The 12,234-nt window shown below is 37.2% G+C and overlaps 1 protein-coding gene across 3 annotated transcripts in view; it reads left to right on the top strand.

Moving 5' to 3' along the window:
• The window catches only part of FCHSD2 (FCH and double SH3 domains 2), a 303,487-nt gene that overhangs the window by 135,953 nt on the left and 155,300 nt on the right, over nt 1–12,234 (top strand). For all 3 annotated transcript variants that reach the window (XM_078058511.1, XM_036119468.2, XM_036119470.2), the window contains exons 4-5: nt 84–160; nt 11,865–12,009. In XM_078058511.1, the coding sequence (XP_077914637.1) occupies nt 84–160; nt 11,865–12,009 (222 nt within the window). The remainder of the gene's footprint in view (nt 1–83; nt 161–11,864; nt 12,010–12,234) is intronic.

The following is a 12,234-nucleotide window of genomic DNA, read 5'->3' as shown; positions in this document are numbered from 1 at the left end:
AAATAATATACTTTAAGGAAAAGAGCTTCTTTTATGGCACAGTGCTTATTTTATAAAATATGTATATATATGTATTTTAACAGGGTATCCAGAAGTTGGCTAGTCAGTATCTGAAGAGAGATTGGCCTGGAATAAAAGCTGATGATCGGAGTGATTACAGGTAACTTAGTAAATAGATCTTGCCCATTTTCTCTAAAAATGGTTTCATTCAGAGCCATGTCACATATAGATAATGTAGACTTCAGTGTTTTAAAAAATTGCTTTTCTTTGCTAGGTTTTTAGACATAAATTCAAAATTATCAGAAAATGTTAATGTTCTATAACATATGTAAATAATATGTATAAAATAGTTTTCTTATGTATTAAGCCAAGTTGTGTTTTGTCTAACTGATTACTACCCACATAAGGAATTTAAAGAAGGTAGATCAGAATGGAACACAAATTGTTTCCTCAGTGACCTATAGATAAAACACATTATTGCAACAATAATGAAACAAGATTGTAGTGTTCTGTCGTGTTTTTTAATTCTGAAATTGTAAATTTGGAGAGAGGGAATTTTATGAGCCTAGGGAAAAGTTTTACACACACACACACACACACACACACACACACACACACACAGAATAGGGTATTCAGAAATTGGCTAGTCAATATCCCACATACAAATTTTAAAGAAGGTGGATGATAATGGAATATAAATTGTGTCCTCAGTGACCTACAGATATGTTTAAAGTATTTGTAATTTTGTTTAGGATTTTATGTCTTTTTTTTTTTTTTTTAAGTTAATTTGGAAGTGTTTATTGGCTTTTATGCTCAAGACTGTCCTTAGTATTAAGGGAACCAGAACTCAAAGACAAGATTTCAGAGCTTGCAGTTAAAACTAATGCCTATGACACAATAGCAGAGAGAATCCAGGATAATTAAGAATCAGTATTCAAGTGTATGGCATGGAGTCTGAATATGAAGTCATGTTGCTGGATTGTCAGTGAAGACTGACATCATCAGGTAAATTCTTAACAGCATTAGAAAACTGAAAGATAAATAAGAAATTATAGCAGTTATTCACAGTTGCAGGACTGACCGATAACGTGGATGGGGCATGATCAGCTTTAAGTAATAGATTTATATAATTGCTATAGACTAATAGAGCAAAACAGGAAACTAAACAAAACTAGATTTTCTTGTGGACTTTCCAGTATCTTTAAAATTTAGCTAAGAGGGAAAGAGGGAAGAGATGAAATTGTAGACAAAAGAGACAAGTAGAGCAAAAACCTTGAATGAGAGAAAGAATGTTAAATAGTTCAGTATTGCTAGCATGAAAAAAGCCTGACCAAGGAAGAGATTGTTAGCTGGAAAATAAAGGACTCCAGCTTACAGTTAGGCTGTATTCTAAATTTGTTTGAAATTCAGGATTAAGGTTACCAAAGAAGTAAGGATAGAAAGGCTCTGCTCCCTGAGTAGCTTGTACAACCTTATTTCTAAAAGTATGTTAAGCCAACTTTTACTAAATATTTACTAAATACCAGACAGCATGCTAGGAATTTCAACTTATCTTGTAGTTATCAGAACAACCCTGCAAGGTACATATAGTCACCCTCCCTTTATATGTTAGGAAATTAAATCTCAGGTTATACACCTTATTACTCAAGGTCACACCACTGTTTAAAACAGTCATTGATTCATTCTTTATTCATGAGATGGATGTAAAATATCTACTACATGCTAGCTGTTAAAATACATTTTAGGATCAGAGAGACTGTGAGGTGTGGTGCCTGTCCTTACGGAAATTATAGGAGATAGCTACTATAAATAGTTGTGGTATTGGGTTAGGAGTGGAGAGGTGCATTAGGACTGTAGAGGAAAACTGAGGCTTCTAAATCTGAATCTTAAAGAATATACAGGAGTTTGCTAGGGTTGAGCAAAAGGAATTCTAAGCAGAAGTAACGCCTTAAAGGCATGGAGGCATGAGAAAATATGGATGTTAGGTAACCTAGCAGTTCTCCTGGCTGGTGTGAAGTATATGGGTTGGAGGGTGAGAGGAGAGGTGGACCCAAAGGATACATAGACAGGCATTGGGAAGGACTTTGCATATTAGAGTTTCTTTTCTTATTCAGAAGATAATGGAAGCATTGAAAAATTTCTGCAAGAGGAACGACATGTTCAACTTCACTTTTAATAGTTTGAAGGTGGATTAAAGAGATGTGAAGAATTTGGAAAGGATAAAATTACAGGAATTTAATTTCTCATTGTCTCTTATTTGAACAATGAAAATTAGCAGTAGATATTAGGTTGTGGGGGAGATTTCAGTGGTATTTAGGAAATGGAGGTTAGAGGACTTACAGTTGATTTGGCAGTTTTGTTTTTTGTGTGTGTCAAATTTGTTCTGAGACAAACTATAAACAGTTCTATAACTATCAAACTAGAATGTAGTTTTCTCAGTATCTAAAATAGCTCTTAGAACATAGAAAGCGCTTGGTAATAAATATTTACTGAATGAAGAATGAAGTAGAGGGAGAGAGAGGAAGGACTAAAGAATGACCCCGAGGTTTGTTTTTTGTTGTTGTTGTTTTAATTTTATTTTATTTAAATTCAGTTAATTAACATATAGTATATTAATAGTTTCAGAGGTAGAGTTCAGTGATTCATCAGCTGCATATAATACCCAGTGCTCATTACATCATGTGCCCTCCTTAATGTCCATCACCCGTTACCCCATCCCCCACAACCTCCCCTCCAGCAACTGTTTGTTTCCTATAGTTAAGAGTCTCTTATGATTTGTCTCCCTGCTTATTTTGTCTTACCTTATTTTTCCCACCCTTCTCCTATGATCCTGTTTTGTTTCTTAAATTCCACATATAAGTGAAATCATATAATTGGCTTTCTCTGATTGACATATTTTGCTTAGCATAATACCCTCTAATTCCATCCATGTCATCGCAAATGGTAAGATTTCTTTTTTTTGATGGCTGAGTCCCCCACCCCCAGTGACCCCTAGGTTTTTTAATTTAGGTAGCTGAGAGGATGATGGTGGCTTTGTGAAAAAAGGTAATAGAAAGATCAGGATCAAGGGTGAGAATGGCAGTTGCCAATTTTTTTGTTTATTAGGAATTTATTTTAGTTCTAGTTGTTTTAAATTTCTCTTTTAACTTGTTTTGTATTTATATTTGTATTTGTATTTTAAAAATTCTTGCCAAAGTAATACATGTGCAACAGAGTATAAAGAGTATGAAGTGCAGCCTCACCCTCTTTCCCAAGCCTCTCATTCACACTGCTGTTCCCTTAGAGTAAGTGCTGTTGAAAGCATATGGCCTTTTCTTCCATATCTCTCCTGTGTGACACATACATGAACATATACAGTTTTGTTCTTCTTAACAGAACTGGAATTATTGTATGCATATGCTTCTATAACGCTCCCCCCACACACACTTAAGAAGTCTGTTTAGACATCCTTTTATGTCAATATGTTCAGGTCCCCCATTCTTTTAAATATTTGTGTTAGTGTTACAATATGGGTAGACTGTAGTTTTGTTACCCATTTTTTGGTTGGTAATAATTCGGTTTATTACTATTGCAAATAATGCTGCAGTGGATAACGCATGTATGCATGTAGTTATATCTTTGTGCACTATGAAAGTATATCTATGGGGTGAATTCTTTTTATTTATAAATTATATTCTTTTTATTTATAAATTCTTAAAGGGGGAAATGCTGTGTCAAGGGTTTATGCATTTAAAATGTTGACATTTTAAATTATACTTCATAAACTCTTTATCAATGTATTTTACATTTTTTTTTTTTAAGATTTTATTTATTTGACAGAGAGAGACACAGTGAGAGAGGGAACACAAGCAGGGGGAGTGGGAGAGAGAGAAGCAGGCTTCCCAGGGAGTAGGGACCCCGATGCGGGGCTCAATCCCAGGACCCTGGGATCATGACCTGAGCCGAAGGCAGACGCCTAACAACTGAGCCATCCAGGCGCCCCTGTATTTTACATTTCTTCTAATGGATTAGAATTTTTATTTTTTACCAAAAGAGCATGTGATGAGTCTTTTAAAATATTTGTCAGTCTAATGAAACATAAACTATTTAATGGCATTAAACCACCCCCATTTGCCTTAAGACTAGACAACTGTGACTTTACTTTCCCTTGGACTTTTTTTTTTTTTTTTTTTAAGTCTTTTAGGGCAGATTTTCAGCTCTTAGTCTGTTCAGGCTGTTACAACAAAATACCACAGACTGGATGGCTTATAAGTAACAAATTTATTTCTCATCGTTCTGGAGGCTGGAAGTCCAAGACCAGGATGCCAGCATGGGTTCTGGGCAAATCCCTCTTCTGAGTTGCAGGATTCTCAACTTCTAGCATGTTCTTATATGGTGGAAGGGGTTTGGGAGCTCTGAGGGGTCTCTTTTTAAAAGGGCACATTATAATCTGCCTTATGACCTAATCATCTCCCCAAAGCCTCACCTCCTGATACCATCATCTTTGGAGGTTAGGATTTCTACATATGAATTTTGGGGGACACAGACATTCAGACCATAGCAGGTCCTTTCTATATGTGTCTCTCAAAGTTCCCTCAGCTCTCTAGTGACTGTTCTAAGTAATCTTATCTGTCTTATTCCTGTCTTTAAATATTGCCTATAAACTAGTAATGATTGTATGTTTTTATTAACTCTTCAGCTTGGGAACCAAAAAGTCAGCTGCCTCCAAGTTTGACTTCTTTCTAGATCTCATCCTGTCTTAGGAATGTTAAACAGCGGCTTCTCTGCCTGTGATCTCTCCCTTTCATAATTTCATTAGCTACAATACCACCAACTCCCAGTGTGTCTTTGTAAAATAGGCCTAGTGTCACTCCCCTGCTTGAAAATCGCCTGTGTTTCTCCTTGCCAATGGATGAAATTTAAAAGTTTGTTTATTTTTAGTTTGTTTATTAAATTTTTTTAGAGAGAGAGCATGAGTGGGGAGGAGAGGGAGAGAGAGAATCTTAAGCAGACTCCACACTGTGCTCGATCTCAATCTCATGACCCTGAAATCATGACCTGAGCTGAAATCAAGAGTCGGACACTTAACTGACTGAGCCACCCCAGGCACCCCCTAAAATATTTTTAAATATCAAAGCTATGAAGAAAACTGGCCCCAAATTACCTTTCTCTCCTCATCTATGGCCATTTCTCCTTTTCTTATCCTTAGTTCCCTAACCTGTGGACACCTCAAGCTGCAGTTGTATTGCAGTTCTTACCACACCTCAGATAGACTGAAATCAGTCATCCTCTCTGCCTTTACCTCTGTTACCTACACTTAGAATATTCTCCCTTCTTATTAGCAAGAATAACACTACATGAACACTTATTTATTTATTTATTTATTTTAAATATTTTATTTATTTATTTGACAGAGAGACACAGTGAGAGAGGGAACACAAGCAGAGGGGGTGGGAGAGAGAGAAGCAGGCTTCCCGCCGAGCAGGGAGCCCGATGCGGGGCTTGATCCCAGGACCCTGGGATCATGACCTGAGCCGAAGTCAGACGCTTAATGACTGAGCCACCCAGGCGCCCCTGAACACTTATTTATTAAACACTATATTTTCTCCTTGTTATCAGTTACTATATAAATTAATCTTAAATTATGAGCTCATATGCCACATTTTCTAGAATCTTCCTGATGTACAGTGTTACATTTTTAGGCCTAGGGAAGATGTATGATTTTGTTTATTAATTTTAGTTTTACTTTCTATTTTGAAATAGTTGTGGATTCATATGCAGTTGTAAAAACTAATACCAAGAGCCCTCTTATACTCTTCACCCAGTTCTCCCAGTGGTAATATCTTACATAACTGTAACACAATATGACAGCCAGGAAACTTGTATTGATAGAATTCACCAATCTAATTCAGAATTCACCAGTTTTACATGCACTCATTTTTGTGTGTACATATTAAATTCTGTAGGGTTTTCTCACATTTGTAGATTTGTGTGACCACCACCACAGTCAAAATAAATTGTTTGGTTTGTTTCTTAATTATGATTGTTCCTGGTAAAGTTTTCTCTCTTTTCCGTTGTGATATCCATATGGGAGATAGGCCAACATGATTTTAGGTGGTATATGGATGAACATTTTTTAAGTTTTACTAGTTGTAACTTAATTATTATGGCAAGTGTCCTTTGTTTTTCAGTTAGAGTATGAAGTTATAAAATACCATTTTAATTTAAAAGAAGACTCATTTTAACAAAAAAAGGTAAGAAAATAATAGCGCAGGAGATATTGAGGCAAAAATTACGTTAGACATACACAAAGGACTTAGGATACACAAAGCTTGGTACCTTTATTAGAGTGAAGAGACCCTTCTTTTTTGTTAGCATTATTACTGGGACCAAGAGCAATCTTATATCAGCAGCAGAGCAGAGGTTTGGTAGCCAGACATATCTGGGTTCACATCTAGACTACGTCATTCCCTCCTCTCTTTCCTCCACTAACTATGTATTGAATGCCTGCTGTGCCAGACCCTGTTCTAGGTGCTGAAGATACAACAGTTAATAAAACAAAGCTTCTGCTTCATGGAGCCTACATTCTAGTGAGAGGAGACAAGACAATAAACATATGAATAATTAAACATTATGTATCGGTGATAAGGAGAGTGAACATAGTAAGGAGAATACAGTGTCGTGGGAAGTGGTGGCACCGCCTTGGCTGTATTGTGTAGAGCACAGACTTTAGGGAAACGAGCAAAAGCAGAGAGGTCATTTAGGGGGCTGTTTCAGTAATCCAAGCACAAGATAATGCTCCCCAAACCAGGATAGTAGCAGTGGAGGAGACAGACAGTAATCAGATTCCATAATATTTTTAAAGTCTACTGAACAGGATTTCTGGGTGGATCAAATGTGGGATATGAGAGAAAAAGGAAAAATCAGTGATGACTCTAGGGCTTCTGGCTTGAGCAAACGCTATCACTGAGATGGAATCAGTTGACAACAGATTTGAAGAATTTGGTTTTGGGCATTATAGTCTTAAGATGCCTACTAGAAGTCCAAGTTGGTTATGTTAAATAGGCAATTGGAGGTTAGGAAAGATGTCTGGGCTGGAAATAAAAATTCAGGAATAGTTAGTATATTGACAGTATTTAAAACCATGAGCCTCAATGAGCATATCTAAAGAGTGAGTGTAGTTAGAGAAGAGAGGCCTGGGGACTAACTTCAGGGGCACTCCAGCACTTACAGGGCAGTGAGATGAAGAGGAATCAGTAAAGGAGACTAAAGAGTGGCTAGTGAGATAGGAGTAGACCACAAGAGAGTGATGTCTTAGAAGCTAAGGGAAAAAAGCATTTCAAGAAGGATAAACTAGGTCAGTTCTACTGATAAATTGGATAATAGGACCAAAGCTTGAATTGACTATTGGGTTAGCCATAAGGAGATATTTGATGACCTTGACAAGCAATGTCAGAAGAATGGTGGAGGCTAAGGCCTTATTTAAATTAAATCCAGAGAGACCAGGAGTGGGGCACCTGGGTGGCTCAGTTGGTTAAATATCCAGCTCTTGATTTCAGCTCAGGCCCTGATCTTAGGGTCATGAGATCAAGCCCCTCGTTGCCTTGGTACTGGGCGTGGAGCCTGCTTAAGATTCTCTCTCTCTCCCTGTCTGCCATGCCCCTCACCCCAACCCCTCCCCTGACTCCTGCGTCGTGTGTGCGCATGTGCTCTTTCTCTCTCTCTTAAAAAAAAAAAAGAGAGAGACCAGGAGCAGAGGAATTAAAAACAGTAATTTCGGACAGTTCTTTCAAGGAGTTTTGCTGTGAAAGGGAGCAGGCATTGGAGTGGTAGCTGGAGAGAAATGGAGGATTGATGGAGGGTTTTTTGTTTTTTTAGAATGGAGACATATAGCATATTTAGAGATCCATCCAGTGGAGAGGGAACAGTCGATGTTGTAGGAGAAAGCACAATTACTGGATTGCTATTCTTGAGTGAGTTATAGAATACAGTATAAATGTGAAGGTTTGGCCTTCAGAGCACAGGTAGTTCAGCCAAGTAAAAGGAGAGATGACAGAGTGCATGGGTGCAGAAGTAGGGAGATTGGTAGCTGTGGTGGGACCATATGGGCATTGTCTTCTGGAGGCTTCATTATTGGCTGAAAGTGTGGTCATATTAGAGGTTTGAGATGAGGGGAAAAGGTGGGAAATAATTGTGTAGAAGATTGAGAGAGTAAGAGGATTTAGGGGACTATAGTAGAATTGCTGGGTAGCACTAAGGGGTTACTAGAATTTTATTAGCCATCAGTTTAAACTGAGACCAAGGCAGCATGATTATCGTTTTCTTCAGTAGTGTTCTGCTGCACAGAGATTGGTACGGTACAAACAGATTTAACCAACATTGAAATTTGTAGATTAGAATGATGAAAAGAGAGGGGCCAGAGTCATAAGGGTATACATAGGCAGTTACTATAATGGTGGACCATGAAACTTAAGCTGGATAAGGAGCTGAGAAGGGAAATTATGAGAGAGGGGGTAAGAGACAGTGGGAAGGGGTGTAGGATCAAATGGATTATGGGTTCTGATAGAGTTTGAATAATTGTTAGAGTCAGAATCCTAAAGGGAATGAATGGAAATAGAAGGTGTTGGTCAGGGATTAGATGGTTAATTTGTGATTACAGCAGAGGGGTAGTTACTGGTAATGGCAAAGTCTAGGTTATGACCATGGGAGTGCTATTTCCTGGTGAATAGCCTTAGAAGAATTCTACAACCTCTCCAAGCCTTATTTTTCTCCTCTAAAAAATGGGGATAATGCCTATTTCATAAAGTTGACATGAGGATTAAATGATAATGTAAATGCAAAAATACATGGCATAGTGTCTAGCATGTGATAGATTCTTAAAAGGATTTCCTTCCTTTCTTTCATAATTCTGAACCTAGTTTCCTGACCTGAGCGGAATAGCAAAATACCATAGATGCGTAGCATCTTATGCTTCAAAATCATGTATGAAGCCTAGTGAATTTAAAAAAGATGTAAAAATCACTCTATACCCATTATTATTTTTCCTTACTCAGAATGAAAGACACTACCATTGCCGCCATCACTATTATGTGAAGATGCACTTATATTTCTATTACAATTCTGTTTCTCTTACTATTTATACATTTAAAAGAATCTGTGCCAAGGGTTTTCACATCATTTGCATTTACTATCAAAGCAGCCCCGTGAGGGACGTGGTGCTGGTGTTCTTGTTACTTTCTTCATTTGCCAGTAGAGGAAATGAGAGTATAGTGAAGTATCCTACATATGATTATATTGGTTGAACTAGAACTTGAGCCCGGGTCTTCTGATGAACTGGTAACTGAATTCTGTTCTTTTTGTGGTGTGTCATTATTGGGGATATGTTTCCCTGCTATAGATCTGCTAATCCCCAAAGATCTCTTTTTAAACTCTATAAGGAAGGAATTTTTCTTTTTATTGTATAATCCTCATAATTTTATATCTGTTCATTTTTTCATGCAACACATACTTCCTGTAACCTTTCTAAATGTTAGGCCATGTGTTTAGGCCCTAGGAAGATAGTGAGAAAGACATGTACCCTTACCTTCAGGAAATTTTCACTATAGTGAGAAGGACAGACATTAACTAATAATTACATAAAAATATAAAATTGAAAAATGCTAGAGCCGTGTGAGTGAATACCAGAGAGGGACTTGATTGAGTCTGTGGGTTGGGTTGGTGGTGATCATGAAAGACTTCTCTAAGGAAGTTACAATTAAGCTGTGATTTGAAGGATGAACAGCAGTCAACTAGGCCAAGAGGTAGAGGGAAGAGGGTGCTACCTAAGGGGAGAGCCTAGATGAAGGGATCCTTCCTTCCTTCTTTCTATCCTTCTTACCCTCCTTCCTTCCTATCACTATTCATAGTGGTTGTTTCTCATTTTCATTATGATTTTAAAATGTACAAATCTGAGAAAATCAATTATTTGGACTGCTTAGGAGGGCTTGTGGTGAGTTTACATCCTAGGTTCCATCAGTTGTCATGCAGCAAGGCCATGGAGGACATTAATTTTGCTGTTCTTTTTTTTTTTTTTTCCAGCTTTATTGAAAAATACATAAGTTTAAGGTGTACAGCGTGATGGTTTGATTTACATATATTGTGAAATGGTTACCACAATAGGTTTAGTTAACGTCCATCATCTCATATTCATTTTGCTTTTATGCTGAAAGTTTTTGCTGGCACAACACACTGAATCTTTTTTTCCAAAGAGAATGTGATATACTTCTGCTTAAATAAATGAACATTTCCATTTAAATTGATTCATTTGGTATATTACAAAAACTAATTCATTACATAAACTAATCATTTCCTTGGTTGAAAAATACAGTTACAAGGGTTTTTTTAGTTCTAAGTAGGCTGGGGACTCAGGCAATTTTTCTTTTTCTTATTTTTTTTTTAAAGATTTTTTATTTATTTGGGAGAGAGCAAGCTAGAGAGAGAGAGAACACGTACAAGTAGGGGGAGGGGCAGAGGGACAGAGGGAGAAGCAGACTCCCCGCTGAGCAGGGAGCCCGATGCAGGACTCGATCCCAGGACCCCGGGATCATGACTTGAGCTGAAGGCAGACGCTTAACTGACTGAGCCACCCAGGTGCCCCCTTTTTCTTACTTTTACACTGTCATCCATTTCATCCATTGACCCTCTGCTAGCATTTATGTAACACAAGGAATCTACTATAGCAATCTATAGTAGAAAATCCACATGGCAAGGGAAGAAAATCTCAGGAGATGAATGTTATAATCTACCAGTATTTCATTTTTAAAAACAAAATACCATCCATTGTTATGATAATTATAAAATATGTTTAACCTAGTGTAGGTGCATACTAGAACTGACTAAGGTGTTTAGCAAAGTAGAAGAGAAGCTTTGAAAAGGATATTGGCTACAAAAAGCAAAGGATGAATAATTCTTTGACTTTACAAAGTGATTATTGAGCACATTTATCAAGCAAAGGTGATGGGACTTGCTTGGAACGATTCCAAGCCACAATGTGATGCTGGCTAAGCATTATTACAACACAGAAACAGATGTAGAGCAACAATACCGTAGACTTCTCAAGCACGTAAGCAATTGTTCATGATTTTTTTCCCAGCCATATCAGTTTATGTAAGAAAGTAATATGATGTGGTTGAAAGAGACTGTACTTTAGAGGTACCCAGCTTTCATCTGTATCTCAGTACTACCATACTCTGGTGTGATCTAGAGTGATTCTCTACATCTCTGCGTCTCAGTTACCCATCTCTAAAATTAGGAAAATATCTTTTAGAAAAAATTTTTAAAGATTTTATTTATTTTAGAGAGAAAGTTGGGGGATGGGCAGAGGGAGAGGGAGAGAGAATCTCAAGCAGATTCCGTGCTGAGCACAGAGCCTGACACAGGGCTTGATCCCAAGACCCTGAGATCACGACCTGAGCCAAAACCAAGAGTTGGACACTTAACTGACTGCACCACCCAGGCACCCCAGGAAAATATTTTAATGAAATAATGAAACTTGATATTCACAGTGATGACCCTGAGACAGTGAAAGATCTGGACAGTCTGAATTATTCATTAATTTTTATAGTCTTAGCTTTGTCTGGAATTGTAATCCTTGTATCACTTTACTTCAGTATCAAGAATAGCTGATGAATCAAAACAGCCCACTGCAGAGTTCTCGAGGAATAAAGTATATGTCATGTTTCTACCTGTATATGTTAAAAATATTACTATCTATAAAGCAGTATAAACACTTTCAACTATAAAGAAAACATCCATCTGTTTCACAGTGCTAGTCATTGAGCATAAGGTTAGCCAACTTTTTTTTCCTTTTCCCTGCCTAATACTTTTCTGTCCCTCTTTGAATTTAGGAGCATGTATCCTGTTTGGAAATCTTTTCTTGAGGGAACAATGCAGGTAGCCCAGTCTCGGATCAATATATGTGAAAACTATAAAAACTTCATTTCTGAGCCTGCAAGGACAGTGAGAAGCTTAAAAGAACAGCAACTAAAAAGGGTATTGTTTCTATTCTTTTCTTATATGCATATTAATATCTCAGTGCTCCATTTGTAATCTGCAAGATTATATTAAATTGCATTTTAACACCTTGAGCTTTTCTATATGGTCACAAATATTTCTGATTTCAACATGGATTTTCTGATTTCAGCATGTTACTAGGATTTTGTTGATTTCATCATATTCTTTCTAACTACTATATTTTATTAACTGACAGAAGTGAGT

The sequence above is a fragment of the Halichoerus grypus genome, chromosome 11, assembly GCF_964656455.1.
Source record: "Halichoerus grypus chromosome 11, mHalGry1.hap1.1, whole genome shotgun sequence".
NCBI classification, from domain to species: Eukaryota; Metazoa; Chordata; class Mammalia; order Carnivora; family Phocidae; genus Halichoerus; species Halichoerus grypus.
This window is presented reverse-complemented; position numbering and strand designations above follow the sequence as displayed.